General features: G+C 42.3%; 1 protein-coding gene across 1 annotated transcript; it reads left to right on the forward strand.

Moving 5' to 3' along the window:
- Positions 1-4,802: 4,802 nt before the first annotated feature.
- On the forward strand, positions 4,803-8,533 carry LOC150000006 (olfactory receptor 7A10-like). Its single transcript, XM_090290204.1, has 2 exons — positions 4,803-4,821; positions 7,521-8,533. The coding sequence occupies exon 2, from the start codon at positions 7,529-7,531 to the stop codon at positions 8,531-8,533; it is 1,005 nt and encodes a 334-aa protein (XP_090146330.1). The 5' UTR covers positions 4,803-4,821; positions 7,521-7,528.
- Positions 8,534-20,055: the final 11,522 nt, after the last annotated feature.

The raw sequence follows: 20,055 nt of genomic DNA on the forward strand, positions 1-20,055 counted from the left end.
TGGACTCCTCAATAGTCATTGTTTGTGGTTTTTACTTCCTGCTAATCAACTTATTGGGTGGGGATTTTTGAGGCTCTTACTGAACCTAAGAGAAACAACCAGAAGTTCCAGAAAATCAAAGTGCATGGAAATTCAGCAAACAAAGATATAAAGAAGAAATACTCATCCATACAGGTAGGAGGGGTGGAGCCAGGGCAGAGAGCACGTGGTGTAGTAGTGGCAGCAGCAGCAATAGCAGCAGGCCAGTGGAAAGTGCAGTTACACGTTTTTAAAAGTCAGGACGGACACCTGGGGAGCATTCCCAGCTCCTCACCAGACCATGCAACTCATGGTCCCAGCACTGGGGAAAATCAAGCCTCATTGCTTTTGACTGTGCAAACCAGTGGGGGTTGGAACGAAGGCAGAATCTGCCAGTCTCTCAGCAGAGTCTGCTTGTTTAAAGGGCCCCCATGGTCCTAGAACATCTGCAGACCCACCCACTCTGGGAATGATGGCCAGGGCAGCAGCTAGAGGGGCGCCAGTCTGGTGTGGAGGTAGGAGAAGTGCCTGGAAAAGGGGCGAGTGCTGGGCAAGCAACATTGTTCCTTCTCAGACCCCTCCCCTGCATATATTGCCACAAGGTGGTGAAACAGGTCACCTGTTACTGATGAATGCCTAAGGCTCCACCCCTTACAGCGTAGTAGGAGAGACACCTCTCCCTGGGACATGGAAGCAAACAAACACAGGATACTTCTGACCAAGATGGAGGCCTAAACTGACACTCTCTGTCTCCCTCCACTACAACTACCGCAAAACTAGAACTAACCAGAATTTCCAGAAAATAAATGGAAGTCCAATGTATGAAGTTATAAAGAAGTGGTGCTCATCTGGACAGGTAGGAGGGGTGAAGCAGGGGAGGAGAGTTCAAGCTGCACTTTCTGCAGCAGCAGCAGTGATGGAGGCAGGACAGCGATAAGCACAGACACCCGTATGTAGGGGGAGGCTAGAAGTGCCTGGAGAGCATCCCCAACTTCAGACCAGACCCGTCAGCTTGCAGTTCCAAAGCTGGGGAAGGCAGACCTCCATTGCCTTGGACTGTGAGGCCCGGTGGGGGTGGGGACAACGGAGGAGGCTCCTGGTCTCTCAGCCGAGAGTGAATGACAGGAATCCATCTTGGACCCTCACCGCTGCAGAAAACGGCACATCGCAGTGAGACGGGTTACCTGGTTGTGACAACTGCACGGGACTCTGCCCCCTATAGTATAGGAGGTGTGACAGTCCTGCCCAGGAAGCAAAAGTAAACACAAAACAATCAGGATGGCACAGATTATGATAGAGATCCCAGTGACACAGCTAACCAGACAGCAAATATCTAATCTAATGGCTCAGCAGATAAGAAAGCTTTCTGAGGCACAGTTCAGAGCTTTGGTTATAAAAATGCTTACAGACCTAACAGCAGATCTTAAACAAGACAGGGAAGGAATGAAGGCTAGTCCTGCTGAAATGAACAAAAACACATACGAAACTAGTGGTGAGGCCAAGAAAACCAGGGATCAAATCAACAAATTGGAACACAGGGAAGGAACAAACAGTTAACCAGTGCAGAAAAAGAAAACAAGAAGTGAGGAAAATGAGGAGAGGCTCAGAAATCTATGGGACAGCTATAAGCGAGCCAACATCCGAATCATAGGGCTGCCAGAAAGTGAAGAAGAAGAACTAGAAATTGAAAAATTATGTGAAAAAATAATGAAGCAGAACTTCCCAAACTTGGGGGAGGAAATAGATTTACAGGTCGAGGAAGCACAGAGAGTTCCAAAAAAACTGGACCCAGGGAGAACCACTCCAAGACACATTATAAGCAAAATGTCAAAAATTAAGGATAAAGAGAGAATTTTAAAAGCAGCAAGAGAGAAGAAGAGAATTATGTACAAAGGGGTCCCAATTAGAATATCATCTGATTTCTCAAAAGAAACTGCAGGCAAGAAGGGACTGGCAAGAAATATGCAAAGTAATGAAAAGCGAAAACCTACAACCATGATTACTCTATCCAGCGAAGCTGTCATTCAGAATAGAAGGGCAGAGAAAGTGCTTCCAGGACAAAGTAAAACTGAAGGAGTTCATCAGATCCAAACCACTGTTATATGAAATGTTTAAGGGACTTGTTTAGTAGAAGGAAAATCAAAACTATGAACATTAAAATGAAAGTTGTATCACAACAACCAACAACAGAAGCTAGGGAATTGAAACAAAGGCAGACTAAGTAGGCAATGAGAGTGGGAAAAGAACTATAGGTATGGGGAACATTTTGAGGGAGGTCAGTGGGGAGGGGGAAGGGGGAAAAGGGAGGGAGATGGTACAGGAATTAAGAAGCATAGTAGGAGGGAGTGGAGTAGACAGGAAGATGTTGAGAAGAACTATATGCACAACCAATGGTCATGGACTAAGGTGCGGGACAACTGGAGGGAACAGTGTCACTAGGTAGAGGGGAACAAAGGGAAAAGAAATTGGGACAACTGTAATAGCATAAACAATAAACCATATTTTTTAAAAAATTTAAAAATTATGGGTTGCAATGCTTTCTTTTTCCTCAATAAATCCCTTTTGCTGATGAAACACCCAGTCAATACTAGTTTGCCCTTTTAAGTTGGAGAAGGCTGGTCTAGACTAAGTAGTTTTACCTCCTAAATTTGACATAATTATTTGTTTTGGGTATTGTAGGTACAAAGCAGCCTCCTCTCAGACATTGCCACATAGCTGGAGGGGGAAAGCCATCTCCAGCTGGGAACCTCTACAGTGTGTGAGCACTGGAAGCATCCTGACATCCAATCAAGCCTGACTCCTTACTCTGATTACAACTTTGGACCAATCACTGAACTCCTTTCAGCCCCATTTCTGCAATGGGGAATGGAGTCATAATTGTTCCACTTTGCAAAAGAAACTTTTCTAAAAATTAAATTAAGCAATGCTAATAATAAGGCACTACATTCAGATTATATAGCATAAAATATTATAAATATGTCTCATAATTAACAAAGGTTTTATAATGAGGGCCTAAATGACAGCTCTTAATTTCTAAGTATGCGATGTCTCATTGATTTGACCAATGAAGCCACGGGGTGTAGTGCCCAAAGCTTTACATCAAAGTTACACAGTTGTCCCCCTCTCTGAAGAGAGAAAGAGCAATTTCTTGGAGGTATCATGGGTTGTGTCCCACCACAAGTCAGTGCGTTGAAGGTTAAAGGGTCCTACTGAAGGCAGTGTCCTCAGTCTTAGACTTTTGAGGAACTTTAACTCAAAGTTGGGTAAGGTCCTGGAAGGTGACAGGATTCACTTGACTTCTAACCTTGGTCCCTTTGAAACAAGAATCAGCAGGAAAATTTTCCATTTGGTCCAGACAAGTATCCCAAAGGGAGATGAGGTGCTCAGAGGTGGGAATAACATTGAAAATAGTATCTAATGAGGAGATAAAGGGAGAAGTAAATTTCTCCTCTGTCAACTGGGCAACCTTAGCCAGACAGAATGTATTTGTTTTTTCAGGAAACCTAAATCTAGTCCAGAGACTAGTGTTTGACTACTCCCTGCTCTTTTGTCCGAGGACAGAGCTTCAGCCTTAATCATTAACTGTCCAATACAGAATTTGAACTTCTGCAAGGAGCCCTTCCTTTCAGATACCCCATCCAGGTGAGTCCAAGAGTGCAGCAGATGCTGCAGAAAAGATTAAAAGATAATGGATCTTAGAATTTCTACCCGTGGTAACCCGAGAGATGAACTAAGGCTAGCTCAAGGCTGAGAGCTTATCGTATCTATTTGCTAGGTAGACTAATTAATATATAATTAATTTAGTATATTAAATTAGGTTTTTCCTAAAAATATTGCCATTTGGCATAGAATTCCTTTATACACATATAAATGATTTATGGAAATGTGTGAAAATTATCTAATTTTGTGTGGTCAGTTCTCTCAGGCTGTCATGTTGTGTCTCTTCCCATTACTCTTAAAAGTAAAAAGTTCTCCATCTTCTTTCATCTTGGCAAGGACATTCTTTTGCATTCAGTTAATAATCAATTGATGTGTTTGGACTATTGTATTTTATAACTTTTCTTTTGGAAGTAGTTTTACAATTTTATTAAAACCATTACTAAAATCCTGCAATTTTTTATATTGTGAATATTCCATACCTTAACTTTTTTTTATATAAAAGCACATATTTATAAAACCAAATAAGTGAACAAAATCAGTGAACTCCCTGTTCATTTATACAAAGAAGGCCCTGTACAGTAGAAAATAAGTGTGCTATGACATATCCTCAGGGAGAATATGTGAAGAAAGGGGATCAATAATTGCAGCATAAGCAGGATTTTATAAAACTTGTTCAGGGAGGACTTTGCATGTTGACAAGGTATGGAACCAGGACTAGCATGCACCTGTCAGATGTGTCACAAAAGAGATCAAAACCCAAAGCCAAGAACAACAAAGGAAAGATGCCACAAAGATAATGAGAGAAGGGCCCACCTCATCCACTGGTGGGCCATATAAAAACAAGGGTGGGCTAATAAACATGGAAGAGGTGCAGGAATGACATTAGATCAGAGGCCAGTGAGGCAGTAATGGCCCAGTCAGTGTGTGGTCCCTGAGTCCGAGGTGACTTCAGCACCCACACTGGCTGCCTCTGTACCTGGCTCTCTGCTGGGCTCTACACTCTTATGCTTTTCTTCATCAACAGGAATCGGTCCTTTAAACTGTTCCTGCATTTATTGCATTGAATTCCAGATTTTGTTGACTGTATTCCAAAGTAAGACATGTTTTTTACATTGTGATCTGGCATTTTTGCACACAGATACAGAACTACACACATGCACACACTCACACACACGTGAACAAAGGGAACCATGAAACAATTATGCATGCATACTCATGTATGACACTAATATTTTTTTGTACACTCTTGATTCTATCCTGTTTCATTCTTACAAAACATAGTCTGACACCTAGTAGGTGTTGATCTCAGAATATGGAAAAATATTCCTCCAGCATGTCCTCCACAACTAGTTCAGTAGAAAGCATGTTCTCTCATTCCTACATGTTTATTCAGCTGCACTACATTAAGTCTGGTGGGGGAGGAGGTATTTTTATAACATGCTTCATGCTTCAAGTCACTCACTGTCTGGCCAGAAACAAAGACATGGAATTAAATAAAAATTACACCTAAAATATGGGCATGAGAAGCATCCTTTCCTGTGCCAATGTTAGGTAAAAGAAAAGCCTCATGAAGGAGAGAATCCAGTCTCTCTGAAAGAGGACATGGAGTTTGGAGGATGGAGAGGGGATGAGAAGTTCCAAAAAGACCAGAGGGGAGACTCCAAGCAGAGGAAAGAGAGTGTATAAAGACCCTGATCCCAAGGCTTTATAGTGTCATGTGAAGCGGGGAGTCAAGTTCAATGTTTAGGGGATCAGTGTGAGTGAGCACAGGGCCCTTTGAATGTGACACTGGCGGAAAGGTCACAGAAACTTGAGTCTCATGTTTGAAGCTACAAAACTTGGACTTCTGTCTTCACTGAGCAGTCATAGGGGAGGAATTTAAATCAGAGAGTTCCATGTCCACCTTGTAATATAGAAAGTTCTCTCCAAGTCACTGTGAGTATTTGGCTGGAGGGGTGCCAGCCTGTTTGATGGGAGAGACGACAGGGAACTGAAATATGGCTGTGGAATTGGGGACCGAGATGTTGGGAAGCAATGGAGACATCTGAGATGTAGAAGGAAATAATCAGCTGCATCTCATCACAGTGGTACCACTCATTTACCAATGGGAAGGAGCTAAACCAATCTCTTCATGTATAGTGTATTGATTATCTGTCTATCTAGGTAGGCTGAGGGCAGGCAGATGCCACAATCCCCTCTATTCAGGTGAGATTATAACATTTATTATGTTGTACACCTGAAACTTGTTTAATGTCATAAACCAATATTTCCTCACCTTTTTAAAAAGGGAGCATATAAAAGACCATGTAGGCTGTACCAAAAAACACAATTATATTAAAGAAATAAAGTGGTTCCATGGCCTGCAAATTTCAACAGCTGATATGTGATAGATAAACTGAAATCAATCATCTAATTCCAAAAGCTTGGCATATACTATCATTGAGAAGCTGGTTTCCACTTTGTCTTTAATAACCTCCACTATCGTACGTTGTATTTGCTGATGTAGATTGTGTTTTTGTTTCCTTTGATCATTTTTCTAGTGGGATGTTCCATCTGCACAGCATCTTGACAATGTAAATTATCACTCCCTTCTCTTTGATAAATTGCTTTTTGCTGATTTATCTGCTATTCTGAGCATCCAGGGGATAACACTGGGGTTGAAATGCTGCCAGAACCAACGAGCTTTGCCTCATCTCAGTCGCTCAGGGACCACCTAAACAATTAGATCTTATCCCTCTTATTTGCACATTTTCCTCTCTGCTTTTTAACCAATTTGTTTTAAGTTTCTTTAAGTAAGGGACTCAAAATGGCCTTATAAAAATGGACTCCCATGTTTATGGGTTCATGGGAGGCTTATCAACTAGAATTTGGATACTATTTCTATATTAATCAGGGTAAAGATAGTCTCATGCACAAAGCCCCAGGAAGTCACTGTGTGTGTGTGTGTGTGTGTGTGTGTGTGTGTGTGTGTGTGTGTTATTGGGCAGCTTGACTCGAGCCCATATCTTCCAAAAGGTGTCCCTTAAAATACTGATGCCAAAATATTAACCAGCCCATGAAAATAAAAAGGGGACCTGTTACTACTTACAAAGTATTTTGGAAACAAAGTTAATCAAGTACAGGGAACAACATCTGAACAAAGGATTCTTGTGTCTCCAAGTTTCAGCAGAACAGGGAGGTGATCTCATTCCCCCATGTTCTTCTGACATCATCTCTCACCGCTCTGCTCTTGCTCATGACCCACACCGTGCTGGAATACCTGAGGTTGAATATCTGAAACAAGCATCATCTCTGGGCCTTTGCACTGATTCTTTCCCCCAACACACCCAAATTTCCTCATGTCTCCTACAGTGTCTTCCTGGTGGTATCTCTTCAAATGTCACATTGTTTGCAGGGCTTCCTGAATGCCCAGTTTAAAAATAAAAATACCCCCATTACTCTTTTATACCTAATTTCTTTTTCTTCACCTGACACCATGTAACATGGTGTATGATGTATATATATTTTGTATAATCTTTCACTTTCATTATATTCTAAGAATTTTGTCTCTTAGCTTCCTATACCCTTTCTCTGATGTGGAATTTCAATAAATATTCCTCAAGTGCATGAAAGCAGTTCTCATTAAAATGTGTAATTCATGATATTCTTGGGCAAAAGAACTGAGGAGGGTAGAAATCCTTAATCAGAGATGTCATGGAAGGGTGGATGCCTTAAAGGGCATGATACATACAAAAATTGATATTATTTTACAGCAAAATATAGTGGTAGCATTTCAACCATGCTAGTATAATTGTCATTTGTCTAAAAACTAATCATGTCATTTTGCTTTCCTACTAGTCACCTCCAGCACATGGAAGCTGGGAACCTGACAAGAGTGTCAGAATTTCTTCTCCTAGGATTGTCAGAGGAACCAGAACTGCAGCCCCTCCTATTTGGGCTGTTCCTCTCCATGTACCTGATCACTGTGTTTGGAAACATACTCATCATCTTGGCTGTCAGCTCAGACTCCCACCTCCACACACCCATGTACTTCTTCCTCTCCAACCTGTCCTTGGTAGACATCTGTTTCACCTCCACCACCGTCCCGAAGATGTTGGTGAACATTCAGACACAGAACAAAGCCATCACCTATGCAGACTGCATCACACAGATATATTTTCTCATAGTCTTTGCAGGGTTGGACAACTTCCTTCTGACCGTGATGGCCTATGACCGGTATGTGGCCGTCTGCCACCCCCTGCACTACACTGTCATCATGAAACCCTCATTTTGTGGACTGCTGGTTCTGGTGTCCTGGATGATAAGTGCCCTCAATTCCTTGTTACAATGCTTGATGGTGTTGCAGCTGTCCTTCTGTGCAATCTTGGAAATCCCCCACTTTTTCTGTGACCTCAATCAGATGACCCAACTTGCCTGTTCTGACACCTTTCCAAATAACATTGTGATGTATTTTGTGACTGTGTTACTTGGTGGTGTTTCACCCACTGCAATTCTTTACTCTTACTCTAAGATAGTGTCCTCCATATGTACAATCCCATCAGCTCAGGGTAAGTATAAGGCTTTTTCCACCTGTGCCTCTCACCTTTCAGTTGTCTCCTTATTTTATGGTACAGGTCTAGGAGTGTATCTCAGCTCTGCCGGTACCCACAGCCCACAGTCAAGTGCAACAGCCTCAGTGATGTACGCTGTGGTCACACCCATGCTGAACCCCTTCATCTACAGTCTCAGGAACAAAGACATAAAGGGGGCTCTCATAAGATTATTTGGGATGGCAGGTAAACAGGGGACAATCATCAGGTGTTTGATAAAGGGAGCTTGCTTTCTAGGCCCCAAGACTCAGACCCAGAAATTGTAATTCTTTAATCATATTTTGGTTTTTGAACTTGCTCCTTTTGTTTCTGCCTTGGAATTTCCTTTGTTTCAACTTCTATATACAATTTAAGTCACCATTTTATTAAGCTTCCCTCTTTGTCTATTATATATAGTTTTTTGCTTTATCCCTTTTTTTACTATAAGAAAATTCTTACCATGCTTGATCAGAAATATTTGGAAGTTTTTATTTACCTCTGTGGCAACATCGATGTCTGTAGAATAAATTTTCTCAAGACTTCTGACCAAGGTGGAGGCATAGGTAGACATGCATTCCCTCCTTCCGCAATCATAAGAAAGATTATATCTATCTCAAAACAAAAGACACCAGAACTACCAGAAAGTTGCACTGCATAGAAGTCCAACAAACAAAGATATAAGGAAGTAATACTCATCCAGTCAACTAAGAAAGGCAGAGCAGGGAAGCCAGGGCAGAAAGGACATGGTGTGGTGGCAGGAGCAGCAAGGCAGTGGCTGGAGCTGGCTGGCAGAAAGAGCAGTCACACATTATAAAACCCAGGAAGGACACCTAGGCAGTGATCAGCCCCAGGCCAGACCATGCATTTCACAGTTCCAATGCTGGGAAAATGAAGCCTCATTACTTTTGGCTGTGAAAACCAGTAGAGGTGCGGTTTGGGGCAGCTGAAGAAACTGCCAGTCTCTCAGGAGAGTCCATTTAGAGGGTACCCAAGGTCCTAAAACATGGAAACCCACCCTCTCTGGGAACCATCACGCAGACAACAGCTAGAGGGGCAAAGCAGATGAACTGACTGGAAAAAGGGAGAGTGCTGAGCAAGCTGTATTGTTCCCTCTCTGACCCCTCCCCCATATACAGTGCCACAAAGCGGTGAAACTGTTCACCCAGCACTGATGAATACCTAAGGCTTCGCCCCTTACAACGTAACATGTGCAACAGCTCTGCCTAATACACAGATGCAAACACAGGAGCCTGTCAAGTTGAGGAGACAGAAATATATGGCCCAAAGGAGGGAGCAGATCAAGATTCCAAATGAACTTTGCTTCTGGGATAGATCCATTGTCTAACTTACTCCCTCTGCTTTTATTGAAATTGTTTCTAATTAAAACTAAAACAGCATATCTTTCAAAGACTTCCAGCCAAGATGGAAGCCTAGACAGACATGCTGCAACTCCCTCCACAACTAACAAGGAATACAACTACCTCAAAACTAGAGACAACCAGAAGTTCCAGAAAATCGAGCTGCATGGAAGTACAACAATCAAAGCTATAAAGAAGAAATACTCATCCAGACAGGTAGGAGGGGCAGAGTTGGGACAAAGAGGACGTGGTTTGGCGGTGGCAGCGGTGGCGGCGGCATGCCGGTGGAAACGCACATTTTAAAAAGTCAGGAGGGACACCTGGGAAGCACTCCCAGCACCAGACCAGACCAAACAGCTCACAGTCCCAGCACTGAGGAAAATCAAGCCTCATTGCTTCTGACTGTGAAAACCAGTGGGGGTTGGGGCAGAGGGAGAAACTACCAGTCTCTCAGCAGAGTCAGCTTGTTTAAAGGGCCCCCATGGTCCTAGAACATCCTCAGACCCACCCACACTGGGAATGACAACCAGGGAAACAGCTAGAGAGCACCAGTCCCATAGGAAGTGGGAGAAGTCCCTGGAAAAGGGGCAAGTGCTGAGCAAGTGGTATTGTTCCCTCTCACACCCCTCCCCCACATACGGCGCCACAACGTGGTGAAACGGGTCACCTTGTACTGATGAATCCCTAAGGCTCCACCCCTTACAACGTAACAGGAGCAACAACTCTACCTGAGACACAGAGGCAAACAAACACAGAAAACTCTCAAGATGAGGAGACAGAGAAGTACGGACCAAAAGGGGGAATGACTCAAGGTTCCAGTGGGAGAACTAAGCGATGAGGAGATAGCCAACCTAACAGATGCAGAGTTCAAAACACCAGGGATAAAGATGCTCACAGAGTTGACAGATATGCTTAAGTATGGTAAACACATAAGGGAAGAAGTGAAGGCTATGCTAAATGAAACGAAGGAAAATCCACATGAAACCAATGTGAAGGGAAGGAAACAAGGGTTCAAATCGATTATTTGAAACATAAGGAAGATGAAAACAGTCAACTAGTACAGAATGAGAAAACAAGAATTGAAAAAAATAAGGAGAGGCTTGGGAACCTCTTGGACAACTTTAAACATGCCAGCATCTGAACCATAGCAGTGCCAGCAGGAGAAGAGGAAGAACAAGAATTTGAAAGCTTATGTGAGAAAATAATGAAAAAAAATCTCCCCAAATTTGGTGAAGGAAGTAGACATACAAGCCCAGGAATCACAGAGAGTCCCATACAAGCTAGACCCAAAGAGGACCACACCAAGACACATCATAATTAAAAATGTCAAAAGTTAGAGATAGAGAATCTTACAAGCAGCAAGAGCAAAGCAGCGAGTTACCTACAAAGGGATGTCTATAAGACTATCAGCTGGTTTCTCAAAAGAAACTTTGCAGGCAAGATGGGACTGGCAAGCAGTATTCAATGTGATGAAAAGCAAGGACCTACAACCAAGATTACTCTATCCAGCAAAGCTATCACTTAAAATGGAAGGGCAAATGTGCTTCCCAAACAAGGTGAAGCTAAAGGAGTGCATCATCACCAAGCCATTATTATATGAAATGTCAAAGGGACTTACTTAAGAAAAAGAAGATCAAAACTATGAACACTAAAATGAAAACAAAATCACAACTATCAAGAACTGAATCTAAAAAATAAAAACAAAATCCAACTAAGCAGATCAGAATAGGAACAGAATCATAGGTATGGGGATTCTTTGGAGGGTTATCAGCTGGGAAGGAGAAGGGAAAGAAATAGGGAAATTTTGCAGGGACTAAGAAGCATAATTTGTTGGCACAAAATAGGCAGGAGAAAGTTAAGATAATATAGAAAAGGGTGAAGCCAAAGAAATTATATGCACAACCCATGGACATGAACTAAGTAGGGTGGGATTGCTGGAGGGAAGGGGGTACTGGGCAGAGGGGAGCAAAGGGAAAACAATTGGGACTACTGTAACAACATAATCAATAAAATATCCTTTTAAAAAAGTGCATATCTTTCAAGTTCCAAACAAAATAAATAAATTACTAAGTGCTGGAAACAACCTAAGTGCCCATCTGTAGATGAGTGGATCAAAAAACTGTGATACATTTACACAATGGAATACTATGTAGCAGAAAGAAAGAAGGAACTCCTGCCATTTGCAACAACATAGATGGAACTAGAGAGAATTATGCTTAGTGAAATAAGCCAGGCAAAGAAAGAAAAATACCATATGATATCACCTAATACAGGAATCTAAAGAACAACACAAACAAAGGAACTAAATAGAACGAAGAGCAGAATAGCAGTCAATAGGGGGGAGGGGAGGGGGAGAGAAGGGGATAAGTAAGGGAAGGGTTTAGTCAAAGAACCTGTATAAATGACTCATGGACATGGACAACGGGGAGGGATATGATTGTGGGAGAGGGGGTGGGTTGGGTGGGGGAGAGAAATTGGGGGAAAAGGGGACAACTTTAATTGAAAAACCAAAAATAAAAAATATATTAAAAAAAATAAATTAAAAATAAAAAGGGAACTCCATGGTGCAACTAACATTGTGCTTTGTAGCAGCTGTGTCATACACCTGGCACTATGATGATTTGAGATGAATTGGCTTTGAAACAAAAGCTCAGTCAGTTACTTCATCACAAACATACTACTGTGTTTTACACCTAATTTCCAGGTTTTATGGTCTTCTTCAACTGAGGGTCCGGAATACCTACCATACTTACTGACAACAACTGATTATCAAATATACATCTCCCAGTGGAGTCTATTTGGAAACATATGTGAGAGGTTCAGAGACAGAAAGAAAATGAAGTATATATGACATTCTGAGCTAAAGATGAGGTAAGGCACCTGGGGCTTCAAAGAAGAGGAAGGGCATTGTAGGACAATAAGAAGAGCAGCTTTCAGTAATTAGAAATTTGTCCACCCTATGCAAAGGTCATAAAAATTTATCTCTGATGAAAACTCATTCTGGGCAAGACCCCAAACTTAAGTTTTTTCAAAGAGAGGTGTAAGTTTCTCTTGGACCCCCAAGGTCTTGATTGCATTCAGTTCAAGAATAATCCATGCACATGTCTTGGGGTGACTCATTCTGGACCCTTACAAAGTGACCCAGTGTCATTCTTTGCGTGTGGCTGTCCAGTTTTCCCAGCACCATTTACTGAAGACTCTTTTTTAAAAAATATGCTTTATTGATTATGCTGTTACAGTTTCCCTATTTCTTTTCCCTTTGTTCCCTTCCACCCAATGACCTGCCTCCCTCCAGTTGTCCCCTCCCTTAGTCCATGCCCATTGGTTGTGCATAGAGTTCTTCTCAATATCTTCCTGTCTACTCCATTCACTCCTACTATGCTTCTTAATTCCTATACCATCTCCCTCCTTTTCCCCCCTTTCCCCTTCCCGCTGACCTCCCCCCATAATGTTCCCCGTACACATAATTCTTTTCCGACTCTTATTGCCTACTTAGCTTGCCTTTGTTTTGGTTCCCTAGCTTCTGTTGTTGGTTGTTGTGATACAGTTTTCATTTTAATGTTCATATTTTTGACCCTCTTTCTCCTAAACAAGTCCCTTTAACATTTCATGTAACAGTGGTTTGGATTTGATGAACTCTTTCAGTTTTACTTTGTCCTGGAAGCACTTTCTCTGTCCTCCTATTCTGCATGACAGCTTTGCTGGAAAGAGTAATCGTGGTTGTAGGTTTTTGCTTTTCATTACTTTGCATATTTCTTGCCAGTCTTTTCTTGCCTGCAGAGTTTCTTTCGAGAAATCAGCTGATATTCTTATTGGGACACTTTTGTATGTAATTCTCTTCTCTCTTGCTGCTTTTTGTTTTTTGTTTTTGTTTTTTTTTTTTTTGGTATATTTTATTGATTATGTTGTTACAGTAGTTCCAATTTTTTTCCCTTTTGCTCCCCTCTGCCCAGTACTGCCCTTTCCTCCAGCAATCCCGCCCCCCTTAGTTCATGTCCACGGATCATGCATATAAGTTCTTTTGGCTTCACCCTCTCCTATACTATTCTTAACATCACACTATTTTGTACCAATCGCTTATGCTTCTTAGTCCCTGCACCATATCCCCACTTCTCCTCCCTCCTCCCAGCTGATACCCCTCCAAAGGATCCCCATACCTATGATTCTGTTCCTATTGTGATCTGCTTAGTTGGATTTTGTTTTTATTTTTTAGATTCAGTTATTGATAGTTGTGAGTTTGTTGTCATTTTAGTGTTCATAGTTTTGATCTTCTTTTTCTTAAGTAAGTCCCTTTGACATTTCATATAACAATGGCTTAGTGATGATGAAGTCCTTTAGCTTCACCTTGTCTGGGAAACACTTCATCTGCCCTTCCATTCCAAATTATAGCTTTGCTGGATAGAGTAATCTTGGTTGTAGGTCCCCGCTTTTCATCACATTGAATACTGCTTGCCAGTCCCTTCCTGCCTGCAAAGTGTCCTCTGAAAATTCAGCTGATAATCCTATAGGCACCCCCCTGAAGGCAACTCTCCGCCTCTCTCTTGCTGTCCACAGGACTCTGTCTTTATCTTTCATCTTTGGCATCTCAATCATGATGTGTCCTGGTGTGGTCCCCTCTGGGTCCAGCTCGTCCGGGATCCTTCATGCTTCCCGGACCTGTATGTTCATCTCCTTCACAAAATTTGGGAAGTTTTTCTCTTTTTTTTCAATTCTTGCTTACTCACTCTGTACTGGTTGACTGTTTTTTCTTTCTTATGTTCCAATCATTGATTTGAACCTTTGTTTCCTTCCCTTCACCATTCGTTTTGTGTGTATTTTTCTTCATTTCACTTAGCATAGACTTCACTTCTTCTCTTATGCATTTGCCATACTCAAGCATATCTGTCAAGCCTGTGAGCATCTTTATCCCCAGTGTTTTGAATTCTGAATCTGTTAGGTTGACTACCTCCTCATCTGTTAGTTGGCTATCTCCTCGTTGCTTAGTTCTCCCACTGGAACTTTGATCAGTTTCCTCTTTTGGGCTATACTTCTCTGTCTCCTCATTCTGACAGGCTTCTGTGTTTGTTTACCTCCAGGTCCCAGGTAGAGCTGTCTTTCCTGTAACTTGTAAGGGGCAGGGCCTTATGGATTCGTCAGTACAGGGCGACCTGTTTCACCACTTTGTGGGGCTGTATGTGGGGGAGGGGTCCGAGAGGGAACAATGCTGACTGCCCAGCACTCGTCCTTTTTCCAGGCACCTCTCCCACTTCCGCACCGGACTGGCACCCCTCTAGCTGCTGCCCTGGCCATCGTTCCCAGAATGGGTGGGTCTGAGGACATTCTAGGACTGTGGGGACCCTTTAAACAAGCGGTCTCTGCTGAGAGACTGGAAGTTTCTGCCTTCTCCCCAACCCCCACTGGTCTGCATAGTCAGAAGCAATGAGGCTTGATTTTCTCTGGTGCTGGGACCATGAGCTGCTAGGTCTGGTGAGAAGCTGGGAATGCTCCCCAGGTGTCCCTCCAGACTTTAAAACATGTGACTGCACTTTCTACTGGCCTGCTGCCGCCGCCACTGCTGCTCTACAGTTTAAGCGACCATTTTATTAAGCTTCCTGCTGTGTCTATAATCTAAACAAGTTTTTCCTTTGTTCTTTTTCCTACTTTCACAAGGTTTTTTCCAACCTCGATTAGAAACATTTGGAAGTTTTGGCTCTTTGAGGAGGATGGTCAGCCAGAACAAGCACTTTACAAAACAGCAGCAAAAAGGGGACCATGAAGAAAGTAGTCGATCCATTTTCTAAGAAGATTGGTGTGATGTGAAAGGCCCTACTATGTTCAATATAAGATACATTGGATAAAATGAGTCACGAGAACCCAAGGAACCATAATAGCATCTAATGGTGTCAAGGGTCACGTTTAAAGTGAGGCTAGCTGGTCTACAGAATGATGAAATTGCATTTAGCAAACTCAAGCTACATGAGGATGTTCAGGGCAAAAACTGCCTGACTAATTTCCAAGCATGGATATTACCTGTACAAAATATGCTCCATAAGATGGCAGCCTAGGTAAACACAGCTCACCTCCTCACAAAACCACATCAAGTATTACAACTAAAATATACAGCAACCATTACTCAGAACCATCACAAATCCAGCTGAATGGAAGCCTGACAACTATGGAATTAAAGAAACCACATCCATCCAGACTGGTAAGAGAGGGAGAGACATGGATTGGGCTGGTCTCATCCACATGTGGTGAATAAATATTTGGGAGGGATATCTCAGGAGTGAGGAGTCCCAGATCCATACCAGGCTTCTCAGCCATGGGTTCCAGAGTCCAGAAGATAAGTCCCCATAACATCTGGCTGCAAAAACCAGCAGGGATTGAGTCAGTGGAAGAAATTTCTGGAATCCCAAGCAGTTCCTCTGACAGAACCCACACACAAACTTATTCAGACTCTCTCCCTCTGAGCTCCAGCACTGAGGTAACAGATTGAAAAACACCAGTGGCATATAGGGAGGAACTAAAGTGTCAGGCATCAAGGTGAGAGCTGGGGGGCAATTTCTTCTCAGACAGACAGGTGGGGAGAGCCACAGAACCTGCAGGCGGGTACTGTATCTGGGACTCCATCAACCTGGCTAACACTGTTTGCCCTACCCTAGAGATCCCCTGAGCTCCCGCCACCCAACTTACAGCTTAACAGTGGCTTTTCCATATGAATAACTGGTCTTGGCTCATGCTTCACAACTTCCTAAATCCTTTCAAACAAACAACAGCTGGCCTCACTGATCCCCCAGCCTCCCATACCTGCTGCTAGGTGGCCCCAGGCCCAGCACTAGCAGCAGCCAGCCTAGATTCACAGCTTGGCATCGCCTGTGACTCTCCAAGCCCAGTCCAAGTAGCAGCCATTTTATATTGCTCTATAGCTCAGGCAGGGTGGCCCCAGACAAAACACAGGTGGGGCCTGACCTTGACTGCACCACCCAGGAAACCTCAGGGCCAGTGCACCAGTGGACAGCTACAGACCATGTTGGAGCACCATGACCCTGCCTACATACAACTAAACCTACACAGATGGCAGAGGTGGTGGTCAGTGGTCTCAGCTAATCCTTACAATTAACTGGCCTGGATAAATCCCTCCCATTGACCTGCCAACAGAAACCAAGACTCAACTATAAGAGGAGGGTGTACTTAGCCCATATAAAGGGCACACCTCAAGTACCCAGCTTGGGTGATAGTGGAGGTTGTGTCACTAGACCCTACAGGACACCTACTACATTAGGCCATGCTACCAAGACAGGGAGTTGTAGTAGCTCTAACTAATACACAGAAAAACACAGAGAGGCAGCCAAAATGAGCAGACAAAGAAACATGGGTCAAATGAAGGAACAGATTAACACTTCAGAAACAGAACTAAGCCAAAAGGAGATAAGCTATCTACTAGCTGCAGAGTTCAAAACACTGGTTATAAGGATGCTCAAGGAACTTATGAGGACCTCAACAGCAAAAAAAAAAAAAAAGTCAGAAAAGAAGTACAGAGCCCTGGCTGCTGTGGCTCAGTGGATTGAGTGTCAGCCTGTGAGTCAAGTGTCACTGGTTCGATTCCCAGTCAGGGCACATGACTAGGTTGCATGTCAGGTCCCCAGTTGGGGGCATGAGTGAGAGGCAACCACACAGTGATGTTTCTCTCCCTCTCTTTCTCCTTTCCCCTCTCTCTAAAAATAAATAAATAAACAAACAAACAAAAATTTTATTTTTAAAAAAAGAAGTACACACTAATTGAAATAACAACAATTTAAAGGAAACAACAGTAGAGTGGATGAAACTGAGAATCAAATCAATGATTTGGAACATAAGGAAGCAAAAAACAACCAATCAGAACAAGAAGAAAAAAGAATTTAAAAAGAACAAGGATAGCATAAGCAGCCTCTGGGACAACTTCAAGCATTACAACATTCGCATGATAGGGGTGCCAGAGGAGAAGAGAAAGAGCAAGAAATAGGAGATCTGGTTGAAAAAACAATGAAAGAAAACTTCCCTAATTTGTTGAAGGAAATAGACATGCAAGTCCAGGAAGCACAGAGAGTCCCAAACAAGATGGATGCAAAGAGGCCCACTGAAAGACACATTATAATTGAAATGCCAAAGGTTAAAGATAAAGAGAATCTTAAAAGTAGCAAGAGAATTTAGTTACCTACCCGGGAGCTCCAAGAAGTCTGTCAGCTGATTTCTCAAAAGAAACTTTGCAGGTTAGAAGGGACTGGCAAGAAATATTCAAGTCATGAAAGCAGGGAGATATAGCCAAAATTGCTGTACCCAGCAAAGCTATCATTTAGGGTTGAAGGGCAGATGAAGAGCTTCCAAGACAAGAGGAAACTAAAGGAGTTTATCATCACCAAACCATTACTATATGAAATGTTAAAGGGAGTTATATAAGAAAAAGAAGATCAAAACTATGAACAATAATGGCAATAAATACATATCTAGCATCAATTGAATCTAAAAAACAAACTAAGCAAACAAGAAGAACAGAGACAGAATCATAGATGGTTGCCAGATGGGAGGGGATGTGGGGGAGTGAGTGAAGAGGTGAGGAGATTAACAAGTACAACAGGTAGTTACAGAATAGCCACAGGGATGTAAAATACAGCATAGAAAATAGAGTAGCCAAAGAACTTATATGCATGACTCATGGGCATGAACAATGATGTGGGGATTCCCTCAGGGTGTGCAGGGTGCTGGAGGGGGGACAATGGTTGAAAAATTGGGAAATGGTAATAGCATAATCAATAAAATATTAAAAAGAAGAGATGGTACATATAAAAAAGAAAGTAATTGTTGATAGTGTGTGGTTATTGCCACTTTATTAATTTTTTATGATGGTTTTGTAGTTCTCTGTTCCTTTCTCATTCTCTTGCTCTCTTCTCTTGTTATGCAAACCTCCTTATTTGAAGATCAGCTGATTAACAGCATTATTTCATCTACTAGCTTAATCTACTCCTTAGTGTAAAAATAACATATTCAAAGTTTCTGGGGCATAGAATGTGTATATCTTTTCAAGGTTTTTATTCCACCTACTATAGTATTTTTCAGAAATATATTAGTCAGAGTCTTGGCCTGGTAGCTCAGTTAATTAGAGCATTACCCCAATACAGCAAGGTTGTGGGTTTGATCCCTGGTCAAGGCACATACAAAATGCAACCAGTGAATGCATCAAAGAGTGGAAAATAAATCATTATTTCTCTCTCTCTCTCCCCCCAACTCCCCCCCTTCAATTTCTCTTTCCATCTTCCTCTCTCTGAATCAATAAATTTAAAAAATATTTTTAAACGATATATTTTATTTGGGACTCCAATAAACCACAGACTTACTAGTCAAAGTATTGTCCACAGACCAGCACCTGCAGCATCAACATGGCCTGGGAACTTGTCTGATTCAAAGACTCTGGACTCACTAGGACCTGCAGTTGAACTATAATCCTGGGTGACTTACACACACATTGAAGTTAGAGAAGTGCTGGTCTAGACTGGACTTTCTCACTTTCTCATGTTGACAATAAGGAAAGATAATTATTGTGTTGGGTATTGCAAGTGTTCCACAGTCTCCCTCCACATATAGCCAAGTATCTCCAGAGGCAAAATCATTCCAGGTCAAGAACCACTGAAAGCAACCTGACAGATTCCTATCAAGGCCCATCCCTCACTTAGTTCATAACTTTGAGAAAATCACTAAAACCCTTCGAGCCTCATTTCTGGAGTTCATAAGAGTAACACCTCATAGAATGACTTTTCAAAAACTTAAACCAGACAGAGACTATAAGATACTAAGCTCTGGTTATATGGCATAAAGCTATCAAAGTGTATCTCTCATAATTAACAAATATTTTATAATGAGGCATTAACTAATAGCTCTTACTCTGTGAAATAGGTACAAAATCTCTATTTTTAACAAATGTGTCAAGAAGCCCAGGAGTGTTGAGGCCAGGATCTGTACCAAAGGAACATGGCTCTTCTGTCATTGAAGAGGGGATAGCAATTCTCTAGAGACATCAGGGCTATGTCCCCTCCACAAAACAGTGCTATAAGGATCAGAAGGACTTGGTCCTGATGGATTCCTGGAGAAGAAGTTAACTCAGTGTTGGAATAAGGTAGTAGGAGGTTAGACCTCTGGGAAGCAGGTGAGATCCAAGACAACAAATCATAAAATCCAAATTCGCCTGGCTTCTAACACGGTCCTTGGGGATCAGAGAATCATTAGGAAATTTTTTCTTTCTGTTTATTCCAGAGGCTCAGGTGAAAATCATGTACTTAGATGCTGGACTAACACAAGGGAAATGTGGCTGATGAGCAGATATAGACAGAGCTGTAAATATCTCTCTCCCCTGTGCAGCCCTTCAGCTTGTGCAACATTGGTGGACAGGACATGGTTGTTGCTGTTGAATCCTAAGTCTGTCACAGGAACTGATGCTTCAG

Source organism: Furipterus horrens, unplaced genomic scaffold (assembly GCF_987537825.1).
Source record: "Furipterus horrens unplaced genomic scaffold, mFurHor1.1.pri manual_scaffold_10, whole genome shotgun sequence".
Taxonomy (NCBI): domain Eukaryota; kingdom Metazoa; phylum Chordata; class Mammalia; order Chiroptera; family Furipteridae; genus Furipterus; species Furipterus horrens.